The sequence below is a fragment of the Camponotus floridanus genome, unplaced genomic scaffold (genome assembly GCF_003227725.1).
Source record: "Camponotus floridanus strain SB8 unplaced genomic scaffold, Cflo_v7.5 scaffold20, whole genome shotgun sequence".
Taxonomy (NCBI): Eukaryota; Metazoa; Arthropoda; class Insecta; order Hymenoptera; family Formicidae; genus Camponotus; species Camponotus floridanus.
The window spans coordinates 2,411,807-2,431,108 of NW_020229326.1; the positions used below are offsets into that span (position 1 = coordinate 2,411,807).

Consider the following 19,302-nt stretch of genomic DNA (forward strand, 5'->3'; position numbering starts at 1 on the left):
TCAAAGATAAAGCGATATAAATGTAAACAAAACTTAAGGTGCAATTTCATTGACGCTAAAAAGTAGCGTCAACCATTGGTTGAACAAAGAAGTAAGTAGTTGCTTAACCAATGGTTGACGCTACTTTTTAGCGTCAATGAAATTGCACCTTTAGCGTCTGTACATAGTATGTACCGTATTTTGTACTTAGGACCTATCCAGACAAACTTGCATAGGTGCGGGAGCGTTTGACCACGTTGCGATTGACCACAGCCAATTATATCGACTTGTGCCTAGGGTAACCAGCAACGATTAACCAATCAGAGAATCCTATTTTGAATTGGCCAATTGGCGACGTGGTCAATCGGGTGCCACCCCATAGGTGCATATGCATAACATAAGACCATATGGACCAATGAGCATCGAGTATTAAATCGCCATATTGACTTACATAACATAATGCTCATTGGTCCATATGGTCTTATGTTATGCATATGAACCTATGCAAGTTTGTCTGGATAGGCCCTTAGCGTCTGCTGCAAATGCCATCTATAACGATTTTAAGCGTTTTACGCCATTTTGTGCGGTTAAATTTAACGAAATAATAAATCAATTTATTAATATGCGAAGAAAAAATTATAAATATAAAAAATTATAATACATTCCAAATAAACAATAGATTTAATAAACAATAAATTATTTTACTTTAACAAATACATGTATGTATACAAATATGTGTTTTTTTTTTAAATACATATATAAGTAATATATGTGTGTGTGTGTGTGTGTTCTTTTTTAAATTAATATGTGTGCATATATTTATATAAATATAGATATTTTAAATAAATTGAAAGGAATTAGGCTCTATATGTATTTAAATAACACGACAAGAAACTAGCGAATAAGAGGATAGTACCACCGCGGATAGTAATGCGAAAATTTTAATTGTTCGCGATAATTTAAACGAGCACGAGACATATGCATATGTTTCACTTGGTGCATTTATCAAGATATAGATTCTCAAAAATGAGAATTAAAATTTACGCATTACCATCCGCGGTGGCTTTTATTTGCTAGTTTCTTGTCGTGTGTAAATAGATATTTTATATATTACTTTGTCCATGTATTGTATAAAGAATTAGTCTTTAGATTTACTTTATTATATTAATTTTTTAGATTTACTTTATTATATTAATTTTATCAAGAAAATTTATTCGTCTCAGAGTTCCTCTTATCTTTCTCTTGTTTTTTTTTTCTAATATTAAAATATCACTTCTACGAAAGAAATATTCTAGGCCCGTTATAAATGAATGCTTATGTAATATGTCTGGAACAATTCAGACATCATTCTAATTTATCATTTAGCCTCTATTACCCCTTCTGCTTCGCGATTTTTTTATCGTCTCTTAATTCCACGCCGGCATTGCACAATTTGCTAAATCATTCTTACACAATATTGGACCATCCCATTCGAGCGATAGTACAATATATGTGTATGTGCGGTGTATATATATATTAAGTTAGTGTATGTATTAAGACATATAAAATCACAGCACGTGCTATTCACGAAGCAGTTGCACGACTTGCAGCTTGCAGGCGGTTACAAGCACAATATTAGGCAGCGTGATGTAACAGTATGATATAATTAATCGTGACCAAAATATACCCATTCGCACTTGTCTCATCATTGAAATATGGACGCCGCAAAAAAATTTGATAATCCAAACCCACGCATGTCCGCAAATGCAATCAGTAAATTGTTTTTCTGGTAAGTCGAAAATGAAACAGTAATATTTGCGTGCCACAATTAAATTAATTAAATCAACTACGTGATGTGTCTAATGTCTGATGCACAAATATATATATTACGTTCGTATAGAGAAAATTATATTTGATGATGTTTTACAATTATGATAAAACATGACACAAAAAGAGCAATAATCAATTGTGCAATTGTTAGAAGTGATACGTTGACACCATAGTAATGTAAATGTTTAAAGCTTGTATATTTAAATCACTTTGAGTTACGGCGCTCTTCGATCGAAAGTTATCAGCTGAACGTAGAAAATATATATATATATATATATATATATATATATATATATATATATATACATATATATATACACATATATAAGGTCTGTTCTTTTCAGCTGCACTGCTGCACTAGTGCAATTAGTTAGAGTGAAAGAAAGTATGTTTGTCTCTTTCTAACTTATTGCACTAGTGCAACAGTACTGCTCAAAAGAACAGACCCATACATACATATCTCCCCTTGCGGTATTTGCAAACGATATGCAATGTATGTACATACATACGTGTATATATATTGTACATACCACTCATCATTCGCAAGCGAGAAGCTACTTTTCCTAGATATACACATTCATGTTGCAGCTCTAAGAGATTAAATTATTATGAGAGATTCATAAATAAGGTCATATTAGATAGCAAGTTGAGAATAGCTCTTTAAAAAATGTTTATTAAGATTTTATCTGTTTTATTTTATAGAGATATCTGTATTCAGGTAATAAAATATCAAGATAAAAATATATAGAGCAAAAAATTTTATAAAATAAAGTCTATGAGACATAAGAAAAATAACAAAAAAAAAAAAAAACAGATTCTGTCATCAAAATTCTCTATTTTTTATTTTTACAAACTTAACATATGTCAATTTAATTCAAATGCAATTGATACCACTGCTGTAACTTCTTTGTGTTTTTTTTGTTGGCAAATTACTTTTGAGATATTTTACATAATTAAAGTAGTAATTGTATTAAGTAACAGGACGCTTATCTTGATTTATTTGTATACTAATGTATTATCTTTCTACTCTTGACTTTGAGTTTGTGCTTTTTACACTGATATATAATTCCACTGATAGTGTAACTAAAATTAGCATAATTAATGATAATATTGTAGTGCTATTGTATTCGCAAAATGCTTATACATGCGTATATAGTTTTTTCATTCGTATATGGATATCACCTACACGATACACTGTAATATTGTAATTATATATTGGTGAAATTCTAATGTATATGCTTTATCACCATTACATGTTTTTATTTTATTAATCAAATGCATTCTCTTGTTTTCAACTTATCTTGTGATTTGTTATATTTAAGGTGGATAGTAGGATTATTTTGGTATGGAAAGGATCATGACTTGGAGATGAAAAATGTATACAACACATTGCCTGCTGATATGAGTGAGCTTTTGGGAAACAAACTAGAACAGTAAGGAATTATTTTATTAAAATAAATTTATATATATTATGATTGTGCACACACATACACATTCATCTATGTGTGATAAATTTAATAAATTGCTAAAATTAATATTTCTTATTTAATATTTCTTATCATTGCCATTTTTTCTTATATAAATGAATGCTTATAGATATTGGAAAAAGGAAATACATACAGCTGAGAAAAATGGCAGAAAACCTAAACTTTTGACTGCTATAAGGCAAACATTTATGTGGTCTTTTCTTTATTATGGAGGATGGATTTTATTTATGACCTCTGTTTTAAGGTATTATAATAATTATAATGTCTTATTAATATATCTGTTATAAGTATTATAATAATTAAAATGTCTAACTGTGTATTATACTATATATATTTACTATTGAAAATATTTATTCATAGAGTTATGCAACCATATTTGTTGGGTCTGCTCATTTGGCATTTTGATCCACGAGCAACATCTACTCAGAAAGAGGCATATCTCTATGCATTTGGTGTAATAATCATAGGAATAATAGTAATGTTAATCAATCATCATTCATATATAGGTTTATTAGAGATTGGAATGCGAGTGAGAATAGCAAGTTCCTCTCTTCTATACAGAAAGGTAATCTAATTAACAAATTAAAATTAAGATTTTTTTTCATTGTGTTTTTGTGTTATTCTACAAGGATCTTATATACTTTTTTCTGTTTTCTTCTTTAGATATTACGTTTATCAAAATCTTCTACTACTACTCCAGGACAGATCATTAATCTATTATCAAATGATATGGCAAGATTTGATCAGCTATTTACATTCTTACATTACATTTGGATTTTGCCTGTACAAGGTGCGATAATTGCATTTTTGATATGGCAAAACGTCGGCATTGCTTCATTGGCCGGCATATTTCTGATAACAATTCAAACTATTCCACTTCAAGGTAATGTATTAAATTATTAAAAATAATATGTATACCTAATATATAAAGTTTATGTACTTTGCAGGATATATAAGTAAGTGGACTTCAAAATTGCGTTTAAAAAGTGCAGTGAGAACTGACGAGAGAGTTCGTTTGATGTCTGAAATAATCAGTGGTGTACAAGTTATCAAAATGTACACTTGGGAAAAACCATTTGAAGAGCTAGTTAATTGCATGAGAAAGTTTGTATATATATTTTTTGGTTTCGTTATCATAGCAGAGAAATTTAACTTAGCAAATTTAACAAGCACATGATTTTATACCTAGATATGAAATCGATGTTCTTACATTAATGTCATACCTAAGAGGTTTCACTTTGGCCACGTTTGTTTTCACGGAAAGAACAACATTATATTTCACTATTATGGCTTATGTATTATTTGGATATTCGATATCTGCTGATAAAGTATTTTCAATGGCACAATACTTTAACATTCTTCAACTTACTATGGCAATAATATATCCTCTAGCTGTAGCAGCTGTTGCTGAAACAGCTGTGTCTATAAAAAGAATCGAAGTAAGATAAACTTTCCACAAATTATTATAAAACTTATTTATTAAATCAAACACATGTCATGAATCTATCATCATTTTCTTAATTGCATATGTCATAAATATTATATATTTTAATATACAAATATTATCTGCCAATATTATCTTTGAAATAGTTATTTTGTAGCACAATTATATTTTTAGATAAGAATGTTTAAATATTTCTATATTTATCTTAATATATGCAACAAGACATAAATTATTAACATTAATAAATAATAATGTTATCAACAGAACTTCCTTTTATTAAATGAAAACGTTTCATTAGTACAATCACTGTCAGTTAATGGAATGAGTATCTTAATGAAAAACGTTAATGCTTCATGGACAACGACCGCAATTGTGAATACATTACATAATATTAACATTCAAATTAAAACTGGAAAACTTTATGTTATTGTTGGTTCTATAGGCGCAGGAAAGGTATATATTTTCTGTATATAATTTTTTTATATTTTGTATATATAATATAAAAAAATTTTTAACATTTATTTGAAGAAAAAAAAAACGATTTTATCTAATTTTCAGAGTTCTTTTCTACAAGCAATTTTAGGCGAACTGAAACCATCGCATGGTCAGATACATATAAATGGCAAAATATCGTATGTTAGTCAAGAACCATGGTTGTTTGCTGGCACAATACGAAATAATATTTTATTTGGTCAACCTTACGATAAAGATAAATATCAGACAGTAGTAAAAGTGTGTGCTCTTGCAAGAGATTTTGAAGAACTTCCATATGGTGACAAGACCTTGATCAGTGATAGAGGTACGGTGCTTAGCGGCGGACAACGTGCGAGAATTAATTTAGCAAGGTAAATTTGCATATACTTATGAATGACATGTTTCATATTATTCTAACAAAATCTGTTTTTATAGAGCCGTTTATAGGGACGCTGATATTTACCTTTTTGATGATCCTTTATCAGCTGTTGATACTAATGTTAGCAAACATTTGTTTGATGACTGCATAAATAATTACTTAAAAGATAAAACGAGAATTCTTGTGACTCATCAATTACAATACTTGAAACAGTGCGATTATATTATTATTTTGAATAATGTATGTATAAAAATATTACTTTATGTATACATATGTTATGTACATACACATATATCATACATTATCACATTTATTAATGTAACTATTATAAATACTAGACTTTAAATAGACTTTATTTTTTCAAAAAAGGGTCAAATTGAGAATGAAGGCACATTTAAGACTCTTCAAGAAGAAAATGCAAACTTTTTAGAAATCTTATCAAGAAATGAAGAAATTAACGAAGAGAGGAGAGAATCATTAAAAATTGACACAAATCTTACACCTGAAATAACACAAAATGCTAATAATGACGAAGTAGACGAGATCGAACCTGAAGAAATTGAAGAACTTTTAGCCAAAGGAAGTTTATCAAAATCGCTTTACTGGAAATATATTCGTAGCGGCGCATCTATCATCATGATCGTTATCTTTCTATTTTGCATGATTTTGGGACAAATTGGAAGTAGCGGTTGTGACTATTGGGTTGGTTATTGGTAAGTTTCTACGAAGAGAGAAATCTATCCTATTGTTACGCGGATGAAAATGAATTTTATTAACACAGGACGAATCAGGAAGAAATGCGTATTATGGCTACCCGCGACCAGCAATATAGTACAGCGAATAATTTTACAATTTCACCTTTTATACCGAAATCTATTAGACAAATAGACAATATCTCAGAGACAAATAATGAATTCACTCAAGTTTCCATAACCACAGAGCATTGGGAAGATCAATCCAATGATACTGCATTGCCACAAAATTTTATTTCCAATAATACTGTTAGTACTTCACTTATCTTTTTTATGATATAATCATTATTCATGCAATGTTCATAAATCTCTTTTGCTACTTCACTTAGGCCATTATAGATAAAGATGCTCATTATCTTGACACAAATACAGCCTTATGGATTTATGGAGGTTTTATTATCATCAGCGTTGTAATGACAACGTGTCGGAATCTGATCTTTTATAAAATATGTATGAATGCTAGCAAAAATTTGCATAACTTTATGTTTTCGTGCTTACTCAAAGCGCCCATGTCATTTTTTAATACCAATCCGTCAGGTAAGCGCATTTAATCTACGATTATCACTGACGTCAGTATGGAACAATACAAATCTCATTTCTTTAGGTCGAATTTTGAATCGTTTCTCAAAAGATATTGGTACTGTGGATGAAATTTTGCCTAGGACCATGATAGAGGCCCTTCAAATTTTCATAGTAATGATTGGAATTATAACACAAGTACTTATTATCAATTGGTGGATCTTATTCCCTACAATCATTATGAGTATTTTATACAATGAGATAAGAAAGTTTTACATTTCGACAGCACAGACTATAAAACGATTAGAGGGAAATGGTAAGAGCTTTTTCCTTCTTTGGAAAAATACAAAATTACATTTTTTTATATTTTCTAAATTAATATTTGTTTAATTGAATTTTCAGCCAAGAGCCCCGTTTTTTCGCACGTTAACTCTACATTGTCGGGTCTAATGACAATACGTTCTGCTGGTGCTCAGGAAATGGTTCGCAAGCAATTCGACGAACACCAGGATTTACACACTAGTACTTACTCGTTAATTATCGCAACTGGTACAATGTTCGGTTTTGCGCTAGATGTAGTCACTATTGGTTTCATTACCGTCGTTACATTTAGCTTTGTCGCATTCGACGACGGTAAATCTTTGTCGCAATTACTTATCAATGCATGTATTTAATAATGTAATAATATTTACGGATTAAATTTTTTGTTTTTCTCTCTTTCAGGAAATACCTTCGCTGGGAATGTCGGTTTAGCTATTTCACAAGTGCTCATTTTATGCGGTATGATGCAATATGGAATACGTCAAACGGCCGAAACGATCACGCAGATGACAAGCGTGGAAAGAATATTCCAATTCACTAAGCTCGAGCAAGAGGGCCCATTTGAAAGTAATCCCACGAATAAACCATCAAGTAATTGGCCCACCGAGGGAGAGATTAAATTCAATTGTGTTTCTCTTCGATATGCCGAATCAGAGCCACCCGTTCTTAAATCTTTAAATTTCGTCATAGAACCGGGCATGAAAGTAACTACATTATCTTTTCACATCAATATTTATATTGAATCAAATATTGTTATAAAAACAGTAATCGTATTTTGTATAAGTGTGTGTTATGTCAAATGATTTTTAAAATATTTTAAATAATTTTCTAAAAATATATTTAGATTGGAATAGTGGGTCGCACCGGAGCTGGGAAATCTTCTTTAATCTCCGCTTTGTTCCACATGACGAAATTCGAAGGCGCTATTTTCATCGATAACGTTGACACGAAGAACGTCGGTCTTCATGATTTGAGAGACAAAATCTCCATAATACCGCAGGAACCAATGTTATTCTCTGCTACGCTAAGAGATAATCTCGATCCCTTTCATAAATTTCACGATGCCGATTTATGGAATGCTTTGGAAGAGGTGGAACTGAAGAAAGCAATGGCTTCTTTGGACCATTGCATTGAACAGAACGGCGGTAACTTAAGCGCAGGACAACGACAATTAATTTGTCTGGCGCGTGCTATTTTACAAAATAATAGAATTCTTGTGCTCGATGAAGCTACCGCAAATGTCGATCCTACAACGGACGCACTTATACAAACTACGATCCGAAAGAAATTTAAAACTTGCACAGTATTAACAATAGCACATAGATTAAATACAATAATGGATAGCGATAAAGTACTAGTAATGGATCATGGTCAAATGTTAGAATTTGATCACCCGTATGTTCTGTTACAAAATGAAAAGAGTCACTTTAGTGCCATGGTACAAGAAACTGGAAAATCGATGACCGAACAACTTAAACAATGTGCTAGAAAGGTAAATTAATTGCTATATATCGCTCTATTATAATCGTAATTGATTAATGTAATTAAAAAGATATATTAATGTACGATATTTCATTTACAGGCTTATGAGGAACAGCATAAATTCGTATAATTTCTACAAGATTCTTCAGTTTCTTTTTTTTATCTAAAACAGAGGAAATTTACTTATCTTCTTTTGTACTTAGTTTTTTGGCCCAAGATTCTTAATTTCTTTATTTTATAATTTGTTAGAGATTAATAATTTAATAAATCCATTTTAATATATGTAATCATTTTATATACATACATATATATATATCTGTACTTTTATTTTTTATACATATTTATATATAATCTAAAAGTGATATATTTCTATGAAAGAGAAGTGCACTTATCATTTCTTCTTATCCACCTTTCAAATTTTACCTTACAAATTTTAATTAAAATTTTCCTGCTTTAAAATTTTTACACATTACATAATATCTCATCAAAATAACTATAGGAAAAGATCTTGACAATGTTGATATGACTTTTTAATTATTTAAATACTGCAAGAATCTAGAGTCTAGATTCTTTCTTAACAATAGTACTGCCATTATTGTATGATTATATCTGGAATTATATCGATGGAAATGAAATAATTTTTAATAAGAATTATTTCATCTTTTAGTACAATAACTTTATAATGTTAAATGATTATACTAAAGTTTAATTAGGAAACAAAAAAAGTAGTACACATTTCTTATATTTTATATATTCTTTGTATATACTTTTGTATACTCTTATATCTCTTGATAATCAAATGTATACTCGTGTATATCATGACAATAAAGTATAAAAAACATGTATGTATATTGAAATTTTATATATATATATTGAATAAAAGTATATATTCTCTATAAGAAAGAGAGACATCGCAACCTTTGTCTTTTAACTGTGTTTGATCGTATTGAAATTTAAAAAAATCAAATCAACTGTACCGCACCAGACTTAACTAAGTGCGCTACAGCGCTGTATTGAATAATATGCTGTGAACCTTCCTCAAAGTCTATCTCCTCATTCAACGTGCCAGGTACAACTACACCCGTTATTCTCTGATTAGCACGCAGGAATACATGTGCTTGTACATTGGGTTTAACGGTAAACTTATTTACCTCGAATTGCTGAAAGTTGGGTGGCATGTGCTGTAACGCTACTGTCTTGAAGAGCGTCTCCAAATTGGCCAGATATTCTTTGGCAAAACGCAGCTCGTCCGGCGTCAAATAGGGTTCCTCATCCGGATTCCTGTTCTCTTCTTCCGATAATATGTGAATCGTATATCGTTCGATTTTCTCCAAGCGTGTTCGCAAATAACTGCTGATTACATATCTGATCCGATCAAGCTCCATCCGATGGACCAGCGCACGTAGGTCATTCTTATCTAACCTCTTGACGTTCTCCTCCATGTGCGCGATCTGCTGCAGCATGCAATCCACCAGGTCGGATTGATGCGGCAAAATCTCCGGCGCGAATGTCTCGTTCATCCAGGCATTCTCGATTTCTTGGAGTGCCGTTTGTGCCGTCAGCTCGGCCTCCCCATTGTCATCCAATAAACTCTCGTCCTCGAGACTCTCTTCCATGGTTACAAATATTAATGCTACCGGTTAAAAATAATTTATCTCGTTAGAGAATTTGCAGAGAATTATATGTACACACCTAATATATTTTCTTCGAAACTTATTTCTCGTATAAATCATTACGTTACTACCATTGATTCATCGCACGCGACATAAAACGCGCCAACTGCTAGATCCTCGAGCCATTTTGAATATCATTTTCGAATCTCCCACGAGATCACGTGGATTATTCAAAACTAGAACTCGTGATTACCGTTACTTTTGCGTTCGAATCGATTACGAGTTTGAATTTAATTACGTACGTAGCTGCAATAATGAGAGATAAACTTTTCTTTGTGTATATATATTGTTTCTAAATAGAATAATCTCCATGTATGTATGCTACATACATATACATCACAGCTCCGAAACTAAAACAATGATATATAATTAAGACAATTATTCGTTATATCCAGATTTCTTCGATAATTAAAAAAATTTATTGAGAATTTATTATGATGGAATTTTTATCCATTTTTGTCTATTGTGGTCAATCGATCAAAGATGCAGCAGGTGTAAATCTTCTATTTTCGTATTGCATCCTTATAAGGTTTCTGCGTACGACACTCAAGGTACTCTCAAGGTATTCCCAAATCCTGTGTAATTTAATAGAGAACTTCTTAAGATTGTTTAGCGACTTAGAAAAAGGCATTCGATATAGTACAACAAAAGTCGTAAGTTCGCGATGCGTATTTAAGCGCGGCTCGCCGTCACGGCGGACCTTGAGCCACATCTCCGATGAAGTGAACCGAACAGGGAACTCTTCCTGCGAGTTTCACGGAAAAAAATATTACCGGGAACGACAATAACAATTCAGCGATAACAATAGCAATTCAGCGTTTGGATCAGTTCGTTCATCACGACGATTTTTTCCAAATAAAACGCAAACACAGGTGAGTCGCATAGCGTCAATTTATGTTCACGCACATTCGGATCGGATATTTCTATTTCTCGTCTATATTAGTCTATATTAGTATGTGATCATCTATATTTAAAATTTAAAGTTTCGAAGAGACTCTCTTTCAGACTTTATATTATATTAGATAGCTTTGTTATTCACTTTTGCGCGTTTCAATTGGCAAATAGCAAAATTGTCAAATATTATATATCTCAAGAACAATTAATCGATATTAAGAAATTTTCCATGCAGTTGACCATGATGTCTATCGCATCCGGGCCAAGCCATGCCGCCTACACGTGGGCGTCGCAAGGAGGCGGATTTGGTAACCAAACCGTAGTGGACAAAGTGCCACCAGAAATGCTCCATATGGTCGACGCTCACTGGTATCAATTTCCACCGATGAACCCTCTGTGGCACGCGCTCCTCGGCTTCGTCATCGGTGTCCTCGGCGTGATATCTGTTATCGGTAACGGCATGGTGATATACATATTCACCACTACCAAGAGCCTTCGTACTCCAAGCAATTTGCTCGTCGTCAATCTCGCCATCTCCGACTTTCTTATGATGCTATGCATGTCTCCGGCTATGGTGTGTTTCTGAAACGTTTCGCAAATAAAATATCCAGAGGAGAAAGAGCATGACTTACCAAATCGTTTAATTGACAAATTGGGCGCAGGTGATCAATTGCTATTACGAGACGTGGGTGCTAGGACCCTTGTTCTGTGAACTATACGGCTTGGCGGGTTCCCTGTTCGGATGTGCCTCCATATGGACAATGACGATGATTGCATTCGACAGGTACAACGTAATCGTCAAAGGCTTATCTGCCAAGCCAATGACCATAAACGGCGCCCTCATTCGCATACTTACCATCTGGTTCTTTACACTGGCTTGGACAATCGCACCTATGTTTGGATGGAACCGGTATGTCGGACAAAAAATCCTAAAATAATATTATACATTATTTAAAAATATGTTACATAAATTATCGGCAATAATTTATTGTATTGATATTCATCTTTTACAGCTACGTGCCTGAAGGCAACATGACCGCTTGTGGTACCGACTATTTGACCAAAGACCTGTTCTCCAGATCGTATATCTTGATCTACAGCATATTTGTCTATTTTACGCCATTGTTCCTCATCATTTACAGTTACTTTTTCATCATTCAGGCCGTCGCCGCACACGAGAAGAATATGCGCGAACAAGCGAAAAAGATGAACGTCGCTTCCTTGCGATCGGCCGAGAACCAGAGCACCAGCGCTGAATGTAAACTTGCGAAGGCAAGTGTCTCTCTTTCCATGCGCTCAATTCGTTAATTTTCGTTTATGTGCTATCGCTTTAACAAATAATAATATATTAATAATTATACAGGTAGCTCTGATGACCATTTCTCTATGGTTTATGGCGTGGACTCCATATCTGGTTATCAATTACTCAGGTATCTTTGAAACAACCAAGATCAGCCCACTCTTCACGATCTGGGGTTCTCTCTTTGCGAAAGCCAATGCCGTGTACAATCCCATCGTATATGGTATTAGGTAATGTTGACGTGATTTTAGTTCCTGAAGAAATTAGATAAATTATTTCATACTTTTACACTAATCTTTTCTCTGTGTGATTTTAGTCATCCCAAGTACCGAGCTGCTCTCTTTCAGAAATTTCCGTCCTTGGCGTGTACCACTGAACCGACTGGTGCGGATACAATGTCCACGACTACCACAGTTACGGAAGGGAATGAAAAGCCTGCCGCATAAAATAACGACGCTATATATATATCAATCTTTCTTCTGTTGATAATGTAACAGATTTTTGCTAAATTCGCATAAGGCCATGAGAAATAGTATCTCATCACGAAGAAATCGTACCACATCAAGCATGGATTGTAAATAACTGCAATAACTAATATAACTATGCATCAGAAATATTGGTGATCAGTGAGAGTGCATTTGATACAACATGTCACACAAGAGAAATGTCATGCGATTAATCGCGGTTCGAACGCAACCACCTAACGGAGTCAAGGCGGAATTTGTAAAAAAAAACTTTAATATCGAAAAAATCGAGGACTGGAACAACGCAAACTATTGGAGTCTATGATACATTATACGATTCGACTGCACCACGATGCGAATTGTGTCTCATAGTAAAATTTATAAATTCTGTCATTTCTTTAAAGCAAAAAAATGAAATATATAATCATTTTGGAATTAGCAAACATATCGCTGTATCGCTAAGAATGTTATATCGCCATGAGATATACATCGTGTCTGTAATTAATTTTATAGAACTAAATAAATTCTGCAGGGGCAATCATACATATACGGCAATTTTAATTAAACATTTCGAAAATTTTAAAGATCCTAATATTTACGTCTATAACATCCTAAATATAATACTTTTTTGTTATTTGTTTTTGTCTTTTGCAATGCTATAATTGGTATTAAGTACTTTCTATCACTTTTATATTTCTATAAAGAAAAAAAAATTAAATTTAAAAACTAAAAACTTATACAATATATCATAAAGTATTGGGTTCATTCATTTTCAGTTGAACATACTTAATGTCATAAGTTAGACCACTCAAAATGCCATAAATGTAACTTTTTTGCATAACCAGATATCTATAACAACTGAATATACTGAAACTACTTTATAAATTTTCTTCATTTAGAAACATTTATCACACAATATCTTTAATATTATTAATTTGTCGATTTGTCCCAGAAAAATATATAACTTTCATATTATATCAGAATATTTAGAATTAAAGATATAATTTATCGCACGAAATTATGCTGCTGTTACTGTAGATGTCGTTTCCGCGGTTTTCGCAGTTGTAGACGAATCTTCAGTCGAACCACATACACAGAACGGTAATTTTTCTTTTAACGCTGCTCTATACTTTGGATGACTGCATATCGCATAAAACAAAGTATGTATAAGCATTAATTGCATGTGTCTTATTTATAAACATAATAACTTGTTTTTACCTAATTCCATAAACAATCGGATTATATATAGCGTTCGCCTTTGCAAAAAGAGATCCCCAAATGGTGCAAAGAGGACTAATACTAGAACCACCAAAGATACCTGTATAATTAATGATTAAATATGGTGTCCACGCCAAAAACCATAAAGAAATAGTCATCAGAGCCACCTGCAAAAATATAAAATTAATAAAATATATAGATACACAGATGTCTATGCTAAAATGTCTGTGTATGGATATCAATCTTAATTTTTTCTTATACACACACACACACACACTTATATATAAACAAAGAATATATATATATATATATATATATATATATATATATATATATATACTTTTGCCAATTTTGCTTCTGCACTGATATTTTGATTATCTCCAGATCTCAGAGATTGAACATTCATTTTTTTCGCCTGTTCTCTCATTGATTTTTCATGAGCAGCTACTGCCTGTCACATACACATTTCAACATATATTTACAGACATCAAATTTCTTTAAGAATGCAATCTACACAGATACGTGCTTACCGAAACAATGAAGTAATAGCTGTAAATTATAGTAAGAAGCGGCGTGTAATATACAAATATCGAATATACCAGAATATATGATTTAGAGCTCCAATCCTTGGTAAGATAATCGGTGCCACAAGCAGTCATGTTGCCTTCTGGCACATATCTAATTGTCATGTTAAAGAAATTTTCTTTAAAGCAATATATCTTTTTTTTCTTATTATTTTAATATTACCTGTTCCATCCTATCATCGGCATTATTGTCCATAATAGAGCAAAGAGCCAGATTAACAAAATTTCGAGTAGCACTTTCTTAATAGTGAGCGGTTTTGCCGCCATACCCTGGAAGCATATTTATTAATTTTCACAATTCTACATATATTTATTAATAAAACGAGAAGCATATTACGTACCTTGACTATAACATTATATCGATCAAAAGCAATAGCAGTCATAGTCCATATTGAGGAACATCCGCATAAAGAGCCAACCATGGCATATAAGTCGCACATTAATGGTCCTTGAGGATGTAAAATAATTTATATGTTAGAGTTGTATTAAAAATTTTATACAAAAAATGCAACGTTAACGTAATGAAAAAAAAGCTAATAAACAACATATTTCGTTTTCTATTATACCTAATATCCAGGTCTCATAATAGCAGTTGATTACCATAGGAGGTGACATAAACATCATCATGATGAAATCAGAGAAAGCCAGATTTACCACCAGAAAATTGCTCGGCGTCCGTAGGGAGGATGTTATCAAGAATACATACACTACAACACCATTTCCAATCCATCCTATAAGTCCAAGTATAATCATCACCAGGCCTAGAATTTTATGCCATATTGGATCCATTGGTGGAAATTGGTACCTGCATAATAGTTTAAACATTTCGATGAGTTTCTCTATCTTTGCAAAGACGAACAGTACAAGAATATAAAAAAATCAAAACTAACCAATGCGGATCAATCAAATGTAGCATTTCTGGAGGTACTTTATCCACAACAGTTTGATTGTTGAAACCCATGATCTGTTGCATCGCGTAGGGCCCATGTGTTGTTGTTAATATATTAGCAAATGTTGTAGTGGAGATATCAGGTAAAATGATTGAAGTTAGATTTTTAGCACCTACTGTAACGAAGGACTCCATTTTCTGTAAAACATTATTGAAAAACAGTTAGTAACAATTGAAAAAGTATGAAAAAAAGCAAATATTTTTTTCAGCATTGAAAAAAGCAAATATACATACCTTTTAATCACTGAAATGTTTGAAAATACAACCAAATTTGTTAGATCTTCTGAGTTTGAAGCAATTGAAAATTTCAATTTATAAAACATCAATATTCTACTCTGATAAGAAATAGCCTATATAATGGTACACTGTATCTCATCAACAAGCAGTACGAGTACGAAAAGAGAACGCATTTTTTATATACTCTTACCGATATAGAAATCCAATAAAATCATCCAATTATATATGCAAATGCATTCAACTACAAATCCTCGAAGACTATAATAATATAATGTACGCATGTATCGCATATGTATGATTACTATCAGTTATTATTCAGGATAATCAGACTGAAGTGAAATTTGATGGATACCATTGATAAATGTAATTTAAATAATTGAGAACTAAATTAATACTTTTCTTACAAATTAAAATATTTCTATTTAATCTCAAACAAACATTGACATATGTTTACATGTTATATTATATATTTATTGCATTGAATATATAATTATGCAAATCACAGGAAACCTTATTTTACCGCTCTTGAAATCCTCCGAATATGTAAATTACGGCTTTCTTGTAGCGCTTCTTCTAGTTCTTGAGTTATATGAAGCAGATTAGTAGGATCAGTTTGTAGCAAAACGTGTTCAATCTCATCCAAAGTATTGGGATTTTTCAGTGATAAATCTAGAGTGATGAGTGGTGCGACTTGTTTCAAGAGAGATCTTGATGCAGTCTATAATGCAATGTATAATTTAATTATAAAATAAACTAGAAAAACAAAATATACTGTAAAATATAAATTATGCTAATACCTGTACTTCAAATCTCCATTCCATATCATGATATTTGGACAATTTAAATCCAATCTCTTCTAATGTATTTGAAATTTCGTCTTTTTTAATGCTGTATAATTTACTAAGTATTGCTTCCTTTTCCTCCGTAAAACCTAATGCAATCACAGAATCCTGGAAATCTTCTGCGCTTAACTATAAAATAATTTTAAATATACTATGCTGTACTTATGATTTAGTACTACCAACAGATCTTACCTTATATTTGCAACTTTCTAGCAAGAGATTAACTAGACCTTCCACTGAATTCTTGATTGCATTTAACTCGACATTTAACTTCTCTGAAATGAGTATATACACTTGTATTACAATTGTATATATTGTTTAACAGTTGCAACAGTTGAAACAACTTACGAGCAGCAGCATTGTATACTTTAACATTCGGTCCCTTTTGTAGATAATCTACAGCTAATTTGCAAAAGTCCTGTAATACTACAAAGAACACATTTTCATCTTGGAAAATTTTTCTGTGTGAAAACAAGTTTTTACTCGTCACATAGATAGAACTTGTATACCTGGCGGTGTTTGTCCGGTAAGAAACAATATATGCCTCTTGTGGTCTGGCTTTAATGTTAATAGCATTTTTCTTAAATGTTATTCACTAATTAAATACTTATATCAAAACAAATATCATTAAAAATGAGCCATCCATCTGACAATTCTTTCAAGACAGGCGGCTTACGTCGCCATGTTGACAAGTGCACTTAAGGCGCATTCACAAAAGCAGAAAGCAAAAACCAATCAGAACTCGCGCTGATAATAAGCAGTTTGTGAGCAAATAATTAGATAAGGTGCAATTTCATTGACGCTAAAAAGTAGCGTCAACCATTGGTTGAACAAAGAAGTAAGTAGTTGCTTCATTGTTTAACCAATGGTTGATGCTACTTTTTAGCGTCAATGAAATTGCACTTATAGGTAAAAAGTAGAAATTATAACTATCAGCGCGAATTCTGATTGGCTTTTGCTTTTCTGTCAAGGTGTGAATGCACCCTTAGGCCCGGTTCCACAATCCAGTTAATCCGAGTTTAAGTAGTGAATGGACCAATCAGGACTCAGTTTAACGTATTAAACTCGGATTAACTCGAATTGTGGAACCGGACCTTAGTGCCTTTATAACTTCGCAATTTTAAATAATTCTATATAAATTTTATCAGAAAAAGAAAATTATATTATATTGTCAACCCACATACTTATTAGAAAATCAATTATTTTATTAATCAATACAATGCATGATTTTAAAGAATATATTTTGCAGAGTTTACATGTAATTTTTAATTTACATAAATTACAATTAAACACTCGTAATGTAAAAAACGCATCAACGATTATTTTATAGAAGCGCAAATGAACAAAATGAGAAATCACTATCATACAGCAACTTTGTTAATATAAAACAATGTTATTTAAATGCTTATCATTACATGTTAATAACTGATACTTCTGCAAAGTTGATGTTTGCATGACATTATGATTTTGGTTGGTTTATCGAGGATTTAATTTGAGCTTGCTGAAATGCACGTTGTAATTTGTCTATTATATCTTTTTGTGTGTCCAGTTTCTTGTCTAAGGTAGACATCAATCCATCTACTCGGTTCCTGAGAAATTCATCTTTATAATTAAATCTGAAGTCAAATGCAAAAATTTAATTCTGATTGACAAAACTTACAATTCAGCTTTAATATAATCGATACGCTTGTCAACATTTTGTTTAGCTTCATACAGATCCTGTTTCACAAGCACAGGCCCTATTAATTTAAATACGTCGTTCTCTTCCTTCAAGAGTTCCAATTCTTCCTTTACCATAATATTCTCATTTAACTGTCCATCCAATTGTCGTCTTTGATTTAGTACTTTATTATATTCTGCGAATGCGAATTGATATGTATAAAAATAATATAATAAAAGTGAAATAAATAACCTATGTAACTTAAGAAAAATAAAAAAAATAAAAAAACAGAATTACAAATGTTTCTTTACCTTTATGAATCTGTCTTAATGTATCAGCTTCAGTCTGAAGCTTCTTTTGCATCTCCTCCATTATAATTACCTAGAAGATTTAATTATTACGCAGAATATTATAATTTTAACGAAACGACGTAATTTTATAAACTGTCAGATCGTTTAATGCAATAATTCCGAAAATTCATAAGACTCGTACTACTTACTCGTGTGTATATATTGCTTTATAATCTCGCGATAAAACATAACCTAATTAGTGCCTGTTTTTCGATTCTGCATCTCGAAATTTTATGAATCGATATATCTCGATAGGTTACTGCTTCAAAGCGGACATGCAATCCACTCGGCGTCAGTGTATATACAAGGTGTCGCAAATTAAATTAATAATTTCAGAACATTCTATATATGACGCATGTATTCTAGAGAAAAATACAACGAAATATGGACATATTAGTTGCATTAATAGTTGTATATATAAAGTCAATATTAACTATATCTTTGAAAATTAAATCTTAATTTTTATGAAAAAGATAATTTTAAAT

At 31.9% G+C, this 19,302-nt stretch overlaps 6 protein-coding genes across 11 annotated transcripts; 2 read left to right on the forward strand and 4 right to left on the reverse strand.

Annotated features, from left to right (window-relative positions):
• The first annotated feature begins 1,516 nt into the window (after positions 1–1,516).
• On the forward strand, positions 1,517–8,930 carry LOC105252477 (multidrug resistance-associated protein 4). Its single transcript, XM_025408270.1, has 18 exons — positions 1,517–1,747; positions 3,111–3,221; positions 3,385–3,519; positions 3,636–3,840; positions 3,939–4,158; positions 4,223–4,379; positions 4,465–4,714; positions 4,984–5,172; positions 5,278–5,564; positions 5,629–5,812; positions 5,942–6,285; positions 6,354–6,573; positions 6,654–6,861; positions 6,929–7,159; positions 7,246–7,476; positions 7,567–7,868; positions 8,009–8,656; positions 8,747–8,930. Exons 1-18 carry the CDS (start codon positions 1,674–1,676, stop codon positions 8,774–8,776), a joined length of 4,026 nt encoding a protein of 1,341 aa, XP_025264055.1. The 5' UTR covers positions 1,517–1,673; the 3' UTR covers positions 8,777–8,930.
• Positions 8,931–9,526: 596 nt separating this feature from the next.
• Positions 9,527–10,931, reverse strand: LOC105252468 (DNA replication complex GINS protein SLD5). Of its 3 annotated transcripts, none has more exons than XM_011259844.3 (2): positions 10,339–10,931; positions 9,527–10,279 (listed from the first exon to the last, which is right to left on the reverse strand). In XM_011259844.3, exon 2 carries the CDS (start codon positions 10,260–10,262, stop codon positions 9,609–9,611), a length of 654 nt encoding a protein of 217 aa, XP_011258146.1. In that variant the 5' UTR covers positions 10,263–10,279; positions 10,339–10,931; the 3' UTR covers positions 9,527–9,608. The 3 variants fall into 3 exon arrangements, with proteins under 3 accessions (XP_011258146.1, XP_011258145.1, XP_025264058.1); XM_011259843.3 differs by having other exon boundaries at positions 9,529–10,279; positions 10,391–10,931; XM_025408273.1 differs by having other exon boundaries at positions 9,529–10,255.
• A 71-nt stretch (positions 10,932–11,002) lies between these two features.
• Positions 11,003–13,520, forward strand: LOC105252466 (rhodopsin). The gene is made up of 6 exons (XM_011259840.3): positions 11,003–11,191; positions 11,449–11,787; positions 11,876–12,123; positions 12,227–12,485; positions 12,577–12,743; positions 12,830–13,520. Exons 2-6 carry the CDS (start codon positions 11,455–11,457, stop codon positions 12,957–12,959), a joined length of 1,137 nt encoding a protein of 378 aa, XP_011258142.1. The 5' UTR covers positions 11,003–11,191; positions 11,449–11,454; the 3' UTR covers positions 12,960–13,520.
• LOC105252467 (rhodopsin-like) lies at positions 12,339–16,303 on the reverse strand. 4 transcript variants are annotated; one of them, XM_025408272.1, is made up of 10 exons: positions 16,156–16,171; positions 15,963–15,972; positions 15,670–15,866; positions 15,346–15,584; positions 15,121–15,227; positions 14,943–15,049; positions 14,726–14,873; positions 14,536–14,646; positions 14,196–14,362; positions 13,996–14,116 (listed from the first exon to the last, which is right to left on the reverse strand). In XM_025408272.1, the coding sequence occupies exons 3-10, from the start codon at positions 15,861–15,863 to the stop codon at positions 13,996–13,998; spliced, it is 1,194 nt and encodes a 397-aa protein (XP_025264057.1). In that variant the 5' UTR covers positions 15,864–15,866; positions 15,963–15,972; positions 16,156–16,171. The 4 variants fall into 4 exon arrangements, with proteins under 4 accessions (XP_019883467.1, XP_011258144.1, XP_025264056.1 ...); XM_011259842.3 differs by lacking the exon at positions 13,996–14,116 and adding an exon at positions 12,603–12,767 and having other exon boundaries at positions 15,963–16,303; XM_020027908.2 differs by lacking the exons at positions 13,996–14,116; positions 14,196–14,362 and adding an exon at positions 12,339–12,541 and having other exon boundaries at positions 15,963–16,303.
• A 72-nt stretch (positions 16,304–16,375) lies between these two features.
• On the reverse strand, positions 16,376–17,522 carry LOC105252465 (COMM domain-containing protein 2). Its single transcript, XM_011259838.3, has 5 exons — positions 17,317–17,522; positions 17,156–17,233; positions 17,000–17,082; positions 16,763–16,936; positions 16,376–16,683 (listed from the first exon to the last, which is right to left on the reverse strand). Exons 1-5 carry the CDS (start codon positions 17,381–17,383, stop codon positions 16,477–16,479), a joined length of 609 nt encoding a protein of 202 aa, XP_011258140.2. The 5' UTR covers positions 17,384–17,522; the 3' UTR covers positions 16,376–16,476.
• A 543-nt stretch (positions 17,523–18,065) lies between these two features.
• On the reverse strand, positions 18,066–19,053 carry LOC105252464 (prefoldin subunit 6). The gene is made up of 4 exons (XM_011259837.3): positions 18,967–19,053; positions 18,779–18,848; positions 18,468–18,663; positions 18,066–18,396 (listed from the first exon to the last, which is right to left on the reverse strand). Exons 2-4 carry the CDS (start codon positions 18,837–18,839, stop codon positions 18,267–18,269), a joined length of 387 nt encoding a protein of 128 aa, XP_011258139.1. The 5' UTR covers positions 18,840–18,848; positions 18,967–19,053; the 3' UTR covers positions 18,066–18,266.
• Between the last annotated feature and the right edge of the window lie 249 nt (positions 19,054–19,302).